This window comes from Clarias gariepinus, chromosome 3 (genome assembly GCF_024256425.1).
Source record: "Clarias gariepinus isolate MV-2021 ecotype Netherlands chromosome 3, CGAR_prim_01v2, whole genome shotgun sequence".
In the NCBI taxonomy this organism is placed as follows: Eukaryota; Metazoa; Chordata; class Actinopteri; order Siluriformes; family Clariidae; genus Clarias; species Clarias gariepinus.
The window spans coordinates 40,755,769-40,774,672 of NC_071102.1; the positions used below are offsets into that span (position 1 = coordinate 40,755,769).

The 18,904-nt window shown below is 36.1% G+C and overlaps 1 protein-coding gene across 1 annotated transcript in view; it reads left to right on the forward strand.

Moving 5' to 3' along the window:
- Positions 1-18,904, forward strand: part of mgat5 (alpha-1,6-mannosylglycoprotein 6-beta-N-acetylglucosaminyltransferase) — a 98,369-nt gene that overhangs the window by 27,894 nt on the left and 51,571 nt on the right. Inside the window, exon 3 of the mRNA XM_053491362.1 lies at positions 3,863-4,030. Coding sequence (XP_053347337.1) covers positions 3,863-4,030 — 168 coding nt within the window. The remainder of the gene's footprint in view (positions 1-3,862; positions 4,031-18,904) is intronic.

The following is an 18,904-nucleotide window of genomic DNA, read 5'->3' on the forward strand; positions in this document are numbered from 1 at the left end:
TGCTTTAGGGTACACCATGTGCACATCCCAAGGTACAGTACATGTTAAAGCCACAAAATATCAACCATTGAAACTAGGAGTGAAACTACCATTTAGGGCCTTCGGTTCTTTGAGTATTGTAGGCCGGAAGAATCTACTGTTTCTAAGAAACTGATCTTAGAAATGCAAGCTAGTGTTTGAAATGCAAGAAATGCGAGCCAGTGAGTCATGGTTATGAACCATCATCATGTGGTTAGTGCGAGAGCATCAGGCAGCATAGATTTTGTGTGGTGAAGGGAAGAAAAAAAACCTGCTCTTATTTGTCATCTAATCTGGTTCCCCTTTTAAAAGATTACCTGTCTATTGTAGGTGAATGGACAGGTGGATCACTAATGGATTTATTCAGAGGGATTTTGTAGTGATGTGTGGTGATATGGATGTGCCTGTGCCATGGTAATACGAATTGTGTCCCATCTTTCACATATCGCTGTCTCATTTGGAAGAAAATCCCAGTGGATTTATGCTATATGAGAGATGAAGAAAGATGTAGGCGTGGAAGAAGGGCGTAATGAAATCTTTCTTTGTGACATTACGTATATCCAGTGTTGTACTGGGTCATATTATTTATTTCTGACTCTCCTGGTTACTGAATATCGCTTTCTCAAGTTCCCTGTAGTGTCTGTAGTTTTAAATATTTTTAAATGGGCTTGGCTTGGTTCCCAGGCCAGATGTTCAGATCGCGGTTTAAAATTAGCCATGATTCTCAGGAGCCATGATGTTAAAACATGTTTGTGGACATTTAGGAAAACTTTGGTCCTATATTTTGGTTTACACCCTAAATCTGTCAACCCCGGTAAAAAAAAAAGTGGCGTTGAAAGAGGGATGAATCGGGCGGGGAGAGCGAGATATTCGCTGTCATGGGAGTTTATTTTGCAGAGGAAAATGATCCCAGGGGAGATTCAAATGCAAAAGCTGCAGTGAATAAGAGACTGTTGGGAGACTCATTCTTTTTGATGGAGTTGAGGAGTTTGGGTCAAGCTGAGGTTAATGTTTACATTTTTCTCTTTTTTGACGGCTGCTTTTCTGTTACAACGCTTGCTTGAATTATATTTTACTTGAATCATTTTTAATAAAACATTTTGCACAGTATTTTATCTCTATTCCATATCCCCCACACATTTTGGATTTTACAGTATCCACAAAAATACAGTATAAACGCACTGAACACAAAACGCGTTTCAGCACATCAGCTAAATTTGAAAAGCTTTACTCAACAAGGTAAAGCAAAAAAGAGCACAAGCATCTCTTATAGGAATGTTTGTCTTCTTGATAGGAAAATTTGCTCATGCTTCCACCACACACACCAGAACTCTCTTGAAACCAGATGATCCTGGAGAGAAACAGAAATACATGATTGGATATTTATTATATGTATCTATGCTATTCGTTAAACTTTACAGCATGCGCTATATATTTATTTGTAGTATTTCTTGTACAAAGAAATTTATGTTTAATAAGCACTTTTTTGTAATGTCAATGTGGAAATCAGAAGAGAATGTAGCATGAAGCTGGTTTCTCACCTTACAGTACAAAGTATAGTTTTTAAAATCGTCCCTCAGTGCCTCATGCCGTATCTGCGCAGCGCGCACTCATTTCACCCTCTGAGCCGCGCGATAGCTGTTTCAGTCTACATGTTGTTCGGAAAGCCGTTGTAAAAAAACATTCACGCGAAGCATTAACAGGTGTAACAGTTTATGACTTGCGGTTTCTTCTTCTTTCTCATTTTGGACAGCAGAGAAACAAACTACCTCTCTACCGCGACCTACTGTTTCCAGGTGTGTAAATACGCATGTGTGCCGGGATCAGGACGGAACAATCGCTCTCAGTGAGGAAATGCTCTAAGTTTAGCTTGAGTTTTGTTTAAATTGAATTTGTTGACTATAATTAGACCTGAATTTGAGTTTAAGTTTGGGTGGAGTTCGATTGTAATTTGAGTGAGTTTGACTTGAATTTGAGTTGTGTTAGAGTGGAGTTTGAGTGTGAATTAGAGTTTGACTAGAATTTAAGTTTAGTTTGTTGTGTGTTAGAGTGGGGTTTGTAATCTGAGTGAGTTTGAACTTGATTTGAGTTTAGTTTGAATCAGTTGAGTTGTGTTAAAGTGGATTTCGACTGTTTTTTAAGTGAGTTTGACTTGAATTTGAGTTGTGTTAGAGTGGAGTTTTAGTTTGAAATGTGTTTGAGTTGGCAGTTTTAGTTTTTGAGTCGTAGTTAAATTTTTATTATAATGCATTTGAGTTGGCGTTGATTACGTGTGTGGAATTAAAGATGAGGAGTTTATTAAATTTATGCTACTATATTACAATCACTTGATTTGAACATCTTTATTTTTAAAAGTAAAAGTTGGCATTGACACCTTAACCCACAAGCGAGTTTCAAGATAGTGAGCCAAGTTTCACTCTCATTTTAAAATCTCATACAAAGTATTTTTTTTTATTTGTTGGAAAGGATGCTTTGTTTTTTTTTTGACTGCTTTTATTTCACTCGCTTTATACAGTTTTGCTTAAAGTCAATCATCGTTCCTACAAAAAGGGAAAAACAACCCATACTGTAGCATCTAATCCACCTCCATACCAGTGATAATAACAGTGTATGTAACATGTCTGCTGTAGAGGACAACGTTATTCTCCGAAGGACACATTATGCCGAGACAAAAGCAGAAAGCTAAGCGCAACGCTTAAAAAGCAGGCTTGTGCTCGTGGTGTAAACCTGCAAGCTATTTATTCCTCTGGAATCATTAGAGGATTATTATATGATAGAAGAGACTCTGAGGCTTCACATCCCACCTCGTAGTCAGCCATGTTGTTCCTGAAAGCCAGCGCGGAATAAACTGTCAGATTCTATATAATTGACCTTGAGACTCGCTCCTGGTGCAGTCTGAGAGCTGAAGAGGGGGATGATGGGATATCTCTCTCTCTCTCTCTCTCTCTCTCTCTCTCTCTCTCTCTCTCGTGTACTCTGTTAAATGTCTTTTCTTTGTTTGCAGTTGGTCTATAAGACCTAACTGTATGGAAAATGTACTGACTGTTACAAAGTACTGACACTAGAGACTTCTTCCATGGATTTAAAAAACAAATAATAAGGAAAAAATTTTTAAATAACACTTTTTAAAGCGTTCATGTTTACCTAGGATATGTCCATGTTCTGATTTGTGTACAAGTCCTGATCTACCCTTAGGGGTCGCCTCCCGTTAGCGGACCATTTGTCTCCATCTAATTTGGTCTTCTGCATCTTACTTCGTCACTCCAACCTCATGTCCTGCATGTCCTTCCTCACCACATCCATAAACCTTCTCTTGAGCCTTCCTTTCCTCCTCCTGCCTGGAAGCTCCATCTCTAACGTTATTCTCCACCCGAAATCTACCCCTCATCCCTCCTCTGCACATGTCCAAACCGTTTTAATCTGGCCTCTTTAACTTTGTCCCCAAACGGTCCTGGCTGCACTGTCCCTCTAATACACTCATTTCTAATCCTGTCCTTTGTTCTCACTCCCAAAGAAAATTACGGCACCTTTACCTTTGCCAGCTCCAACACTGCTTCCTGTGTTTTTTTGTTGTTTGTACGTTTATGGTGTTGGTACGTTTATGGTGGTTTGCTGGTTTCACCACCGTCCTGTAAACCTGCTGTTACTAAAGAAATGATGGTACTGTAACATTACATTCTTGTGTTTAAACATGCCTGAGTGTTTTGACGTTTGATAACTCAGAAATAAACGAAGCATTCTTTTCATCTTCACGTGTGTCATGTCCTCACGTTTCCAGCTTTATTGCTCCAAATATTGGATTGGACTGCTTTGGTTTTTCTGACCCACTTCTTTTGTTCCATAGACCTGAAAAAGACACTCGCTGTGCTGTTGGACAACATCATGCTGAGGCTGTCCAAGCTCGAGTCCAAAGTGGACACCATCATCATCAACGGTTCAGCCACCAACCTGACCAATGGCACGGTGACCCCTGCGCTCAGCTCTGCCACCGGCGAGAAGGTCAACGTAGCAGGTAGTGTACATATGCATCAGATTTATCGGACATTCTTTAAAATAAAGATGATTTCACAAGTATTGTTTCTTTTTATACTAAACGGTAGTAAAGGGTGTTCAACAAAATCAATATTGTGCGTTATTACTCTTTGCTTTGTTAGGTTCTTTACTAGGGCAAAGTAAAGAGCAAAGTTCTTGTCTATACTGTACATACAAACGGTTTTACTTCCTCAATAATTCAAAAGCTGTCAACGAAAACTGAGCTAGGGTGGGAAAGAAAGTTGCACAGTACTTTATAATCGGTAAAACTGTACTAGATACTAACTGCAAAGAGCAATTTGTCGAATGTGACTCATTAGGGTAAAAAGGATTGCTTTCTTTTGTTTAAACTTTTCTAAACCTTTTAGATAAGCTTCACCATCATTCTTCTTAAAAGACGTCTTTGTACTTAAGTATGTGATGACAATAGAGGTTGTGGGTGGGTCAGGACTTCCAGGAATCCAGTAATTAAAACACTTAGTTTAGTAGTTAGAAGAATGCAGTAACTCAATTAGAAACTCAAATACAAATTTTATTCGTCACATTCACAGTATGATATGAAGTGAAATGCTTATACGACTGCTGTTGGCCTCAATATAAAAAAAAAACCTTTAAAATTTACATAATATACAGCAATAAGAATAAAAATGGAAATAAAATATTAGAATAAGATAAAGAAGTTAAAGAATATATAATAAAAATGGAAAAATATATATAGTAAAATGAAATATAATAGAAATGCAGTGTAGAACCGTGTCCAGTTATTGGCAAGATAACGTGCAAGATTGCAGTTCAAGTTGACAGTGTGAGTGGTCGGAGCAGTCGCGACGGCAGCCGTCATCACCGGCGCCATCTTAATACACCAAGTTGATACAACTGTACTGTACATAAGTCTATTCAGCAAGGTAAACCCCCAGGACATGTTACATGTTACATGGTACAGATAACTTAGACAGTAAAAGTTCAAGGTATTAAAAAAAAGTGAAATGTAAGCTGGGGAAAGTACAGAAGTGTGATAATTTTAAGTTAAAGTGCCCAAATCTCATGTGTCCAAATCTTACTAGCTGATTCAAAGTTAAAAAGTGAGCAATTTTAAAAAAAAATTTACTTTTATAAAATTACATATAATATGACCGGACAAAGCTTTTGACTCAAGGTTTAGAATTGTGCCAAGTTTGTCTGAGCCATTTAAAGAGATTTCTCAAACAATAAAATTCTGTTACGAAAAATTCTTAGGATTTATTTTGTAAGGGAATTGTCAGGCAAGAGTAGTAAAAAAAAAAAAAAAAAAAGGTGTAAGTAAAAAAAAAAGGTATTTCTCCAGTACTTGAGGGAATTTTACCTACTAAAATGTTTTTACATAAGAAAAAAAATACATATGAAAATTGGTTAGTCATTATTTTCCCCTTCTGCCTGGCTATACAAATAAGATAACTTATGAATATAAACCCAAACATGATAAACATGATCTCAAGAAAATAAATAAATAAATAAAGTAAGCATGGGTTGGTTAGTTAATTTTGTTCTTTGAGTCATGATTTTTTTTTTTTATTACAAACACCATTGTTGTTCTTTAAATTACCTTAAAGATTGATTCAAACTATACAAGTATACAATAAATTAGAAGAATATTCTTTAAAATTACAAGTGATACCATTATTGTCTTGACTTCGCACATCTATACATAAAGAAAAATATATTTTTGACAAATGTTTACAACAAGATGTCGGAAAAACCCAGACAAGTGGGATTTTTTCTTGGCAGATTTCTTGAAAAGCTTGCAGCTTTTTTTGCGAGTTGGCTCTGAGTCTGCCATTGTGGTTGTTTTGAAGAAAATTATAATAAGGTCTGGGGTCATGTGATCCCTGAGCCTAATTAGCATACTAAAAGTACAGGCTGCACGAAACAATTTTCAAAAATATATATTGAAAATACTAAACTTTTATCATAAGATAATGTTTTTTTATTTTATATTTGAAAGTCATATTTGTTTAACTGTGCAGAGGGGGAAAAATCATGTCTAAATAAAGGTGATTTTATTTATTTATTTGTTTGTTTATTTATTTATTTATTTATTTATTCATTTTTAATCCTATGTAAATACATTTCAGTAGGTTAAATTGTCTACAACTACTGTACAAAAAACTAAAAGTAATACTTTTGCCTAACTGACACCTGACATGTGCTTACATGATGACTAATTGCTGACAAATTTTTGAACCACACAATTTTTCTGGGTCTTTTGTTTGAGACGTGTCTTTAAATGGCTTAGACGAACTTTGCGCAGTTTGACTCGAGTCAAAAGCTTTGTCCACTTCCTGTAAAATATTTCCTCAAATACCATAAGAGCTTTCTCAATCCTTATCTCTTTCCTGCTGTGTATTTTACAGTGCTTATATTACTTCCCCCTTTTTTTTTTTTTTTGTTATATATCTTTTTTTTCTTATTGTTCTAATAATTTTGAAAAGTTTGTGTGAATTGTGTTTGTCATTGAGATGTTGCAGTCATATACATACTGTAGGCAGCAAATCAGCAGCTCTGGTTTAAGCTCAAGCCTGCAGTGCAGATACACTCTAGGGACTCGCATCTTTTCCTTACTCTAATGTTATTCCTTTTTTTTGTTTGTTTTTGTTGGAATTTTCTTACTTTGATCTCAAATAAAGCATATCAGTCAAAAGATGTTTTTTTTTTTTTTATTATTATTTATTTTATGATTAGAGAAATGTTCAGTCCTGTATAAAATGCTGTGCCTATTTTGGTGCGAAGCTTATATATAACTTGATCTCATCTTCCCAGCCTGGCTCGAAGGATTTCAAATGATTTCAAAACGGATTATAAGCTACAAACTTATGTGCATCAGACTCCAGTTGAGTCGCTAAGAAGCCAAAGCTGCAAATCGGTATTGATCCGTCTGAGGCTTTAACTCCATCCTTGTTTTCGCTCTCGGTTTCCTTCTTTATCTTGCATACTGTCCGTTTCAGTCTGTTTATCCTTGTAACAAGGTGTGTTGTCTGAAATGGCTAAATTAAGATGGTGATACTAGGAGTAGCAAGATGTAATTTAAAAAAAGTAATCTGTGATCATGTTTATCCTGTTCATGTGACCTCAAGATCTTCGAAATAGTTGTTTTATAGTTGTCTTATTCTAAAAACTAAAAATATTCTTACTTATGTTATTTAATGTGCACAAGTACAGGTAGCTGCTTGTGTTAGGCAGCTGCTCGCTCCACCCACTTTGAGAAAAGGCTATTATTATCATTTTTTAACTCGGATGCCCTAAAGGAAAACTGACTGTTAGAAAAAAACATGGCAAAATGTAAAAAAAAAAAAAAAAGGTACAGCTAGTTACAGTGTATTTGAAGAAATTAAACTTTAAAAAAAAATTCAATTAAAAATTAAGTATGGTATAAAACTAATATTTAAAAGAAAAATTTGTTTTTGTTTTAGAGATTATACTGAAATAGTGTGATGTATGTAAATAAGAAGACAATAATTAAAAATTTAAGGCAAAATAAATAATAATACGGAAGTACGATAATAAGATACTGTAGGACATCAAAGGAAATTAAATTGGATTTAAGTTGGATAAGTCGGAAATTTTTTTAATCATGTGATACATTTTGAAGGAATGTCAAAATGAGATTGTTAAAATAATTAAATATTAAGTGGAATCAATGAGAGTTTAATTGGAAGTACGTTTAATATTACATAACGGGTCAAAACATAAAGATTCTGTGATAAAATTACTGTAGTAAAAATTAACTTAAATTAAATGGATTGTAAGTGAGATTGATTTGAGATAAAATCTTAATACTATCTTGAAATAATAAAATATTGGCCAAAACAATGAGAGTAGAATTTCTACAAAGAAAGCTATCAAGAGTAAATCAAGGTAATTTTGGGTCAAAATCATGAGATTTAAGTTAAAATATAACTGGAAAAAAAAAAACATCTGTATACAATAAAAAACATCTGTATATTGAACTAATAAGTTAAATTTATAGTAAGTTCGAATAATGAGTTACTAACTTTTAAAAAAAGTTTGATAAAATATTGATATATTTCCTAGAATAATAAGAATAATTAGATAGTAAGTCAAAATGAAATAAAATGTAAAAACAATTAATACAAAGTTGAAATAATAGTTGTCACAAAGAAATGATAAGTCAAAATGTTAAACCGAGAAAAAGCTGAAATAATGAGATAAAATATTGAGATAATAATAATTGGATAGTGGGAAAAAGTTTAAGCATAATAAGTTGAAATAATAAATTGGGTAAAAACAATGATGTAGTCAGTCAAAATGTTAAATTAAGATGAAGAATTGAAAGACTTTAATACCAAGTAAAGTTTTTATTTCATGTTAAAATGATGGAATAGTATGATCAAACAACTAAACTAGTTAAATAGTGATTATACTGTATTTAAACAGTTTTATTCGTCAGATATTGTTAAGAAAACATATTTTTATAAATAAGCACATCAGTTAAGTGTGTTTATTCAGGAGAATAGCATTACTACTGGTTTATAATTTGTGCTTTCAGTGATGTAAGGTGAGAAAGTGAACCACGCTGAGTAATGCAGAGGATTCTGTAAGATGCAGCTCCATTTCTGAGGTTTAAGCTGTTAAAAAGCCACGTGTTTCACATGTACAGTAATAAGGGACAGTAGTAGATCGTCATTGCATGTGACAGCGGAGGCATTAAAATCCCAGACTGCCAGAAAGCCACGTTTGGTTGTTTACCCTTTAGCAGTTCAGCTTGATGCTTTAATTCCATCCTGGGTCGTCTGTAGGTCACTTCGGAGGAGGAAAACGACACGTCTGCCAAATGAATAAATGTAATATTAAAGAACCTAAGGTGCTCATTTGTTTGGCACTGAAACACATTTAATTAAATTGTCTTAATGAATGTTAAGATCAGTGGCGTTGTATTTTGTCAGCCTGAAGGAACTTGCCGTGTCTTGTCTAAATTTTTTTTTTTTTTTTTTTTTAGAAATTGCCCAAGGACATTGCTACATAATGCTAAATAGCTTTTTTCACATGTACTGTACTGGCTCCAAATATTCGTTCCTTTCAGCATCATTCAGTTTCGGATCGTCGAGCTGTAAGTCACAAATTAGATGGGCTGTGCTTCTATATATTGCGTGTGTGGTCACGATTACGAGCTGTATACGGTATAGACAGAAATCACATGTTCCTTCAGTTCGAACACTTTATACATATAATGAGTTTTTAACTTTTAGGCTAAAAGTAAAGCATTCAGTTCTGTTTTCATAGCAGGTCATCTGATTTTCACATGGTTATGGAGGTTTTATCATCTGCTAAACCTTTTTGCTTTTGAACGTAATGTTCTTGTGAGACCATGTTCTTTAAATAAATAGGCTATTTCCTATTTTTATAGTTAGCTTTTTTTGTTTATTGACATTTTGGTAGTTTACTCTGGGGATGTTTTTGTTTGTTATTTAGGTTTTTTTTAAGTTTTTTTTATTTTTTATTATTTTTTTATAAGGTTGTTTGGCCTTTTTTTGTTTTTGTTAGGTGGTTGTTTTAGATTATTTTTGCTGGGGCGGTGGGGGGGGGTGTTTTAACTTATTTTTTGTTCTGGTGTTTGTTTGTTTTGGCTTTTTTTTAGGGGGTTGTTTAGGCTTATTGTTTTTTTTGTGGGTTGTTTGCCCTTTTTTTAGGGGTTGTTTAGTTTTTTTTTTTTTTTTAAGGGGGTTGTTTTAGCTTTTAGGGGCGGGGGGTTAACTTGTTTTTTTAAGGGGTTGTTTTTATTATTATTATTATTATTATTATTATTATTATTATTATTTAGGGTAGTGTTTTGGCTTTTTTTTTTTTCCTTTGGTTAAGATTTTTAGGGAGTTTGCTTTTTCCTGTTTTTTTATTATTATTTTTTATTTATTTTTTGGTTTGTTTTTTAAAAGGGTTGCTTTCTTGTTTTTATTTAGAATGGTGTTTTGGCTTGTTTTTTTAAAGGTTTTTTTTTTTTTTTTTTTAAGGGGGTTGTTTAGGCTTGTTTGTCCTTTTTCTTACTTTTTTCCTGCATTTTGTCAGTAAGCCATTTTTGTTATCAGGCAGACACAAACATTTCTAGTGAAGCCTTCAAACTCATTCCTAAATAACATAATACTTGTCAGACATTTTTTCTTGTATCCCAGAGGACTGCAAACATGACGCTATGTATAGACCTAAGATTTAATAACAACTATTAATCAATTAATTTTTATAATAGGTTTGGATATGTAACAAACATTTTGCCTAGGACTAGTCAGTATAATCACCTGATCGTGATCTGATTCCTGTGCGTGTGTGTGTCCATGTAGTCATGCTATTGTCAGCATTATCCTGATGCTTAGATCATGTAGCCCAAATCAAACTGGTGAATACATCCAGGCACGGAGCCTTTGCCTGCCCCTTTTTCCTCTGTGTCTTTATCTCACCCACTTCCTCTCTCACTCTAATCTGCTCTCGTTATCTGCCAGAGCGAGCCTGGCCAAGGCTGCGTTCTGTATCAGCGGTGTGGGTTTCTCTTTGTGAAAGCCGGAGACATTGCTGCTGACACAGCCTCTGGCCCTGAGAGCCATTTTAAAGATCAGAAGAGGAAAAAGCGAGAAGGCTGAGGCAGAGTGCGAAAGTAGATGTGAGAATAAGAGCAGAGAGTGGTTGAGACATGAAGAGTCTTTGTGCTAGCACAAAGTGGAACCATAGAGAAAAATACTGCATGTTAGAAAGATACGGTGCAAACGGAGCCGAGACCGAACGAGGTCCAGAATATCAACATCAGCTTCAGAAGTTATAACGGCCAAAGAGTTTCGCTTTGTTGAGAAAGCGTGTCAGAGTTCGAGACCAGCGCTCACCCTCCGTTTCAGTTTCCTGTGGTCTGGAGTGGAGAGACGAGACATGTTGTTTGCGTCGTAGTGTGGCTGATCTGATCTCAGTAAATGTAGCCTTACACATGAGACTTTTAGTACTTTTAGTTCCCCAACACAATGCTCACTGTGAAGCGTGGGAAGAGTCAGTGGCTAAAGCTGATAGACGTACTTATGTCATGCGCACATGAGCGTGCACACATTCTTTCTATTGTTTAATGTATTTCGACTGTATATATTGTATATATTGTGTGTGTGTGTGTGTGTGTTGAAGGTAGAATGTACTTAGATAGAACTTTGGGTGTATTCAGGTATGTGCATTATGCATTCTGGTGTGTATTTAAAGTTAGCCTGCCAGTTATTGTGTGTGTAATAAGTTGTACAGTATGTTTGGGTGTGATCAGTTACAGTATGTGTGTGTGTGTGTGTCTGTGAGTCTGCCCACTAGTGTTAGATATCCTGGCAGTAATTACACTTTAGCCGAGGTGGACACACACGACGTTGTGACAGAAAGGTTTGAAGGCTGCTGTGTGTGTGTGTGTGTGTGTGTGTGCACGTGTGTGTGTGTGTGCGTGTGCATGCTTGATTACAGGTTTCGTTAAGCTTGTGTAGGATCATGTATACTGTAGAGTGAGTGTGTGTGTGTGTGTGTGTGTGTGTGTGTCTTCCATTTAAATTTGGGTTATGTTTAGTTGGTTGTCTATACACAAGGCCACACACACACACACACACACACACACACACACACACACACACGCGTGCACTCTCTCTTTCTCACGCCTACTCACGCACTCTTACATCTGACAGTCTAATTGTGTGTGTGTGTGTGTGTGTGTGTGTGTGTGTGTGTGTGTGTAAGGCAGTTCACAGCTCTTTAATCCTCCGAGTGTGTGGTTGGATTAGACCAATCGCTTAAGCGCCACAAAAAAGCGTTTTTTAATGCATGTTCTTTTAACTCCACTCTGTGTTAAAGGATTTATTCAAATGCTCTGCTTTCTTTTATGTCAAGTCTTTTTTTTTTTTTTTTGCATTAAAAGTTTAAAAGATATTTTAAACCCACTTGAGTTAAATCGCTCATGATTCGCTGTGCGTGTTCGCTACTAAGACATGTAGTGCGATACAGACCTGCACCTTTGCCCTCATTACCGTTTTATGTTCACACTTTTTTTGGAGACTGAGTGATACAGAAGATGACCTTTGACCTTCGTGGGCCTGTAAAGCAGTATTTGTTGAGCTTTAGGTCAGTCCTGGATTTCTGAAATAAAAAAAAGCTTGGTGTATCTGTTGAAACTTAAGCTATTATATGTGTAGCTACGGGTCTGTAGCTACAATTGCATTGTTGAAAATGAATGTATAGAATTTGATTACTGAAAATCTAATTCTTGTTAGTAAAGTGTATTTTTCTGATGATGTCATCATATTAAATATATTGAATTTTTATAAGTGTTTGTTTTTAGTAATAAAAGTTTCTTAATCCTAATTTATGCTTAAAAACTTGTCAAAGTAGATTGCCGTGTGAACAGATATTAAAATAACTGAAATTTAGATTTTATTTGTCACATACACAGTCATACACAGTACGATATGCAGTGAAATGCTTAAACGATCGCTTGTGACCTTAAAAAATTAAAATAAAATAAAAAACAGTTAACAATAAATAAATAAAACAAAATATTTTAAAAAACTTAAAAAAAAAAAAATATATATATATATATATATATATATATATATATATATATATATATATATATATATATATATATATAAAATATAACTTATCCATACAATATGAGAAAAATATAAAGATGAATTTTAATGTAAATAACCGAAAATATGTCCATTTATGTAGGTATCGGTATTAAGTGTGCAAATTCTTAATTTTACATTGAAATCAATAAAACTCTGGTAACATTTAAAATCCAAATTCAAGTTTTAAGCTATAAAAGTAGAAGCCTTAGTAAGGAATCTATTGTTTATACGTGTGGTAAATGAGTGGCCTTTTCACCAGTTTAAAATGGGTTTTCTTTTATTAATTTAGTGCAAAATAATATGGTTTACTGGATCAAGTGGCATTTTATTAGCTTCCAGATAATCGAGCGATACGAGAAAACATTAGACGTTTATTCCTAACCCTTAAATGTTACCTAGCATCATCATAGTTCTGGTTATGGAAACTTAACATTGCCTTAATCAACTGATATTCACAGTACAAACTGTAGCAACCAGTTGATTAACACAATGTTAGGACTAGACAAGAAATTCAAGGAATAAAATTAAAAGGAAAAAAATACATTAAATTGAATTAAAAATGGAATTAAATATAGCACATAGTTACACATTGCACTGAAAATAATTAACATCGCGATATTGCACTTGTATGAATGTAGTGTAAGTGCATAGAAAGAATATTGCACAAATGAACTGGTGGTCAGTTATTGCACTCGGAACTTATCTTGAGTTGTGGGAACAGTAGGTAGATGGTGGTTGGAGGTCTGTGATGTAGCTTTGCGTCTGCTTAGCTTTAGTAGCTTTTGCACTTCTATAGCTCTTATAGATTACATCAGGTGCCAGCGATCAGTCGATTGAAATGTTGTCTTTGACGGGCACCTGTGCAGGCAATGTTGTTTTTATTTGTTTTTCTGCTTAATTAGCTCCACCCTGGTATGTATCTCAGATCTAACATCTTTTATCATAAACGATACATACTAGCTGTGCGTACAGACGATCTTTCCTACAAGTGTATTTCCTTTTAAATGAATTGCCTTCAATCTGTTTAGTAACATTTGCAGAGTAAATCTGTTGGCATACAGCTGTTTTGTGCAAACCTACAAGTGGCTGTTGTGTATGCGCTCGTAGTAATGTTTCGAATTCAGACCCAAAAACACACACAAGAAACCCTTCTGGTTTTTTTTTTGGTTTTTTTTAAATCTTCGAAAAAAAACTTAAGCAGCACAGCTGGATAAGAGCGCGCTGTTGATCTAGCATCTGTGTGTGTGCGCGCATGTGTATGTGTGTATATGTGTGCGCGCGCAGGCTTGCCTCTTTGTCATCAATCAGATTAGAAGCATCGATTCATACTAAATTCGTGCATTTTGTTCTTATTTGTTTTCCCCATTCATATTCAATATTGTACTGATCTGGAAATAAGATCAGGAAATTAATGTTCACTATAGCAGCAGATGTTTTTAGCCGCTGTTTCCAATTCTTAAAATTCGGTTTGGTTCTGATATCAAAAAGCAGCTGGCCTGGAAGAGGAAACAATCTGGAACTGTAATGGACTTAAGTGGGATTATGGGTGACAAATGCCAAAACATGGAACTGTTTATTAGGGTAGGATGGAGAGACTCTGTTCAGAGAACAACCGCAAACCTACAGTATTCACCCTGTTCATGTCGCGTTCAGCAAATCCCCAAATTGTTGGGGTGTTTAATCTTTTAACGGCACTTATTAAATGTTTTGGCACTAAAGACATATCAGCAAGTTCAGTTTAGCAAGCTGAATATTTTTGCCATTCATACTGCACAACTCTTGCCTTGCATTTTGCACTTTATAATATTCCAGATGTTTAGAATCAGAGGCAGGTCATGACTGCGGTAAGGCCGGTCTTGACCCTCAGATACTCCAATGCACTTTTAATCTGGGCTTGGATCTGGATGGTAGCATATGGCGCTCCAAATTTATTCTACATTAATGGCGCCCTCACAGATGTGCAAGTTCCCCCCTTGTACCATGACAGATGTTGGCTTGATTCTGATTACAGCTCGGATGGTCCTTTATCTCTTCGACTGCAAACAAAAACAAAAAGCTGTCCAAAAACTATGTGAAATATTGACTCATCACGGCACAAAATCCATTTCCCCTGTGCTATTGTGCATCTCGGCGCCCAGAGAATGTGACTCAGTGTTAGCTTTATCTTGCATTAACCTTGTGTTGACGGACAAGGGTTTACTGAATAATTCTAAAGTCCATGTAATAAAGCGCATTATTACAATATTATTGGTCTTCATGATGAGATTTGTCTAAGCCATTTCCAGATGTTTGGGCCTCATAGAGGTTTTCATTAGAGGTTTTAGATGTGCAGTCCGATGATGGCTCCGGAGAACTTTCTACTCTGATGGTATCTAAGCACTGAGTGCATTAGTGTAGCAGGGGATTATATAGACAATAAAGTGTTGTTATTGTGCACAAACAAAAATCCTGGTTTGACTTGAACGCCCCTTGTACATCATGTTTCAGCTCTGATTCAAGTAGAAATGTGACCGGGTTCTTAAATAAATTCTGTTTCTCTATGATTTAAGTGTGTGTGTGTGTGTGTGTATTTGAGACTGCTGGATTCCTAATGGTTTGCTATAAGATTTCACTCGAAGCCTACTTTCACATACTGTATGCAGCACTTAGTGCGTTTGATTCGAAGCCTTTACGCGCGTGAGAGCCGGCCTTGTGAGAAGCACCCGAGCATGATGCTCTCTAATGCGAGACAGCGAGGGAGTGAAAGCTGCTGTCGCTTGCCGTAGCTTTGAAACATTAAACCAAAAAGAAACGTGATGTATGCACAAAACTGGTTATTAACATACCTGGCTAATTTTTTGCATGTTGAACTTCATTCCATTACAACAGAGAAATGACAGACTCATTTGTTCATTAGGTTTTTGTCATGTCTGTCGAAACGTGAGCCGCTACGAGCATATCACTCGAAGGGAAACGTCACCGACGAGACTAGCGTACGTGTCTATTCTTAGAACACAATGCTAGTCGAACATATGGGGATTTCACAACCGTAGCCGCTGCCGTTTCTGCTCCTTTGTTTTGCGGCTACACGAAGCGGAAAAAGCAGAAATGGTATGCGAGTGCGTCACGTGATCGGTCCGGCCTGCAGCGTAAAAAGAAAGGGATTAGTATAATAGCTGTAAGATACACTAAGGTTCCAGAAATGGCTGTCTATTATTTGGCTTTACATCCCTTTTTTCTTTTGTGGATGGTGACAATGTGGGTTTAAGCTATCACGAGGGTACGACAGAAAAAAAAAAACCAAACATCCTCCGACTGGCCTGATGCTTAACCCGGAGGCGAGAAGTACAGCTCTCTCTCCACACTCTCCACTTCTCTAGTGAGTGAACCAGCTAAACCCAAACAGCATGGCCTCCTGACGGTAATCCATCTCAGAACCACGGAATGTGGCACGGTGAGGCTTAAAAGGAACGGTCACATGGAGGAAAGTGCTGCCTCATGACCGAGCTGAAGAGAGAAGTGAGATTTTCATCGGGTGAAAACAAGGCGTGTTCGTTATTCCATTATGTTCAGTTTGCTTTTCTGAACGCAGTGCGTTTTAAGGAAATTAGGAGAGAAGGAGGAAGAGGAAGAAAACAAACAAAGGAGAAGAAGAATGGACAAGGGATGGAAATAAGGAATGAATTGGTAGAGAAAAAGAGAGGATCGAAAGAAAGTAGGAAAAGGAAAAAGGGAAAACGGATGATGGTGAGGGAGAAGGAAAGGAAAGACGAAGAGCAAGCAAGGAATGGAATAAGGGCGGAAAAGAGGAAATAAATAAGGATAAGGACGTAAAGAATAGACAAAAAACAGGGAATGAAATAAGGATCTAAAGAAGAAGGGAGGAAAAAATATAGGAGCACAAAATGGATGAAGAAAAGCAGGAAGATAGGAAGGAATCGAAGAAAGAGGAAAGGGAGGAAAAGAATAAGATACATAAAAAAAGAAAAATGGAGAGAAAAAAAACGAGCAATGAAAGAAAAAAGAAAGAAGTGGAAGGAGGGAGGGAAAGAAGAAAGAAAGGAAGGAAGGAACCAAAGGGAGAGAAATAAGGAAGCAAAGAAGAAAAGAATTAGGAAAGTAAAGAGCAAAAGGAAACAAAGAAAGAAATAAAGAAGGATGATAATAAGGAAAAAGGGAGGGGAAGAAGTGAGGAAATGGAGAAGGAAATGGGGGAGTAAAGAAGGAAAGAGATAAGGAGGTGAAGAAGAGAAGAACGAAGGAATAAAAAAAATGGCCATGTAGGGTAGCGGATGAAGAAAAGAAGGAAGGAAGTCGAAAATAAAGTGGAGAAAGAAGAAAGGTGGGGAGGATATGGTGGAAATGAAGACAGAAGAGGAAGTAAAGGAAAAAGGAATAGTAAGGGGAAAGTGAATGAAGGAAGGAATAAAGGAAAGAGAAAAAGAAGGATGATGGGTGATGTATCAGATGATCAGATTTCAGCTGGTACTCAATAGCGGTGTCAGTATTTCAGCACCTGGAGGTCAGTTTATTAGTGTATCGTTTCCACGCAGAGATCTCGTTACTGTATAAACCATTAAACCTCTGGCTTTTGTCATCGTGTTTTCCCGGGAGGAAATTTTACGAACCACGACGACGATGACGACGATGATGATGATGACGATGACGACGACGGTAAAGATGATGACGATGACGACGACGACGACGACGACGGTAAAGATGATGACGATGACGACGACGACGACGACGACGGTAAAGATGATGACGATGACGACAACGATGACGACGACGGTAAAGATGATGACGATGACGACGACGGTAAAGATGATGATGATGATGATGATGATGATTACGACAACGATGATGATGATGATGATCATGACCTTCCTTCTTTTACAAATGATCAGCTAATTAACTCCCAAGAGGTTCGATCCTCTCTCTGTTACATGGATGTTTGTTTTCCTACACACACCTTATATGAAGTACTCGAGCAGCGTTCTGTGTGTGTGTGTTTTCACTACGCTCTTCATCTCGAGCTCTTTTACATAAAGCTTCTACGAGACGCTCTGTCTGCTCTTTGTGCGCCTGGCAGGAAGTGGTCTATTTTTGTTGCATTAGATGTACTGTAATGTAGACGGCGATTGGCCTTCGTTTTTCCTCCCGGTTTCGGCTGAAAGCCTCGGAATCGCGTCAGTTCCATCATTTATATAATCCGGTCTCGGCGGATATCAGGGTGCTTTTGTTATGACATGAGGCTCGCATCGCCACCCTGATGTTCAGGTGATAATCGAACGGTATTACATCCCATCCAGGGTCATACATTGCTATGATTTACATGGTGCTCATCTTTTTTTTTTTTTTTTTTTTTTCTTTTTTAATTAGGTGCAGCTGCTCCTTGGCTACATGTCACACTTCCTGTTTACAATTCATTTACTAGGGTTTGTGCTCTTACCGGAGCGTCACACATTCCAGTGAACACTCGGGGGAGTTTCGAAAGTTCCCTCGCTCTTACGCAACCTAACTCAAAAGGGGAAAACATTATACACAAGGAACATCGCAGGAACCATTTTTTTTGGCAGCGTGTGTGTGTGTGTATCCAGGTTAGTGTAGGAGAGGTCATTGCTAGAATAATACACTCTGGTTTTATTTTTTTATTTTTTTTGGGGGGGGGTATATTAAAAAGCATGACTGCATAAAATCTGGCCTTGTGCATTATGATTGGTAACAAGAAGTTTGTCTTGTAAAAGGGACTTTTGACTTTATTCATTATGTTTTTAATCGCAGATCAGAACAATGTCCGCTCAGGATTTTGCAAGAATTATTATTATTATTATTATTATTATTATTATTATTATTCAACTTTTTCTTTTTTATGGTTTTTTTTCTTCCTTGTGGTTGTTCTTTGATGTAATTGAGTAAGACAGGTAATAAAGAATAAAAAAAAATAAAGAAATAAGGAAAAATAAAGACGAAATAATGGAAAGAAAAATCCAATAAAAAATCAAAGAAGAAAAGTAAAGACGGGTAAAGAAGAAAGGAAATGAAAAAGAAAAAAAGAACTAAATTAAGTGAAAAAAAGAAAAAGATAAAAGGAAAGAGAATTAATGAAAGACAGAAAGCAGAAAAAAGAGGGTGGAAGGAAGAAATTATCGGTATGAAAGAAAGTAGAAAGAGAAAAGGGAAGTAAATAAGAAAAAAATTTATTAATGGAAAAAGAGAAATCAAGATGGAAATAAAAGAAGGAGAAAAAATCA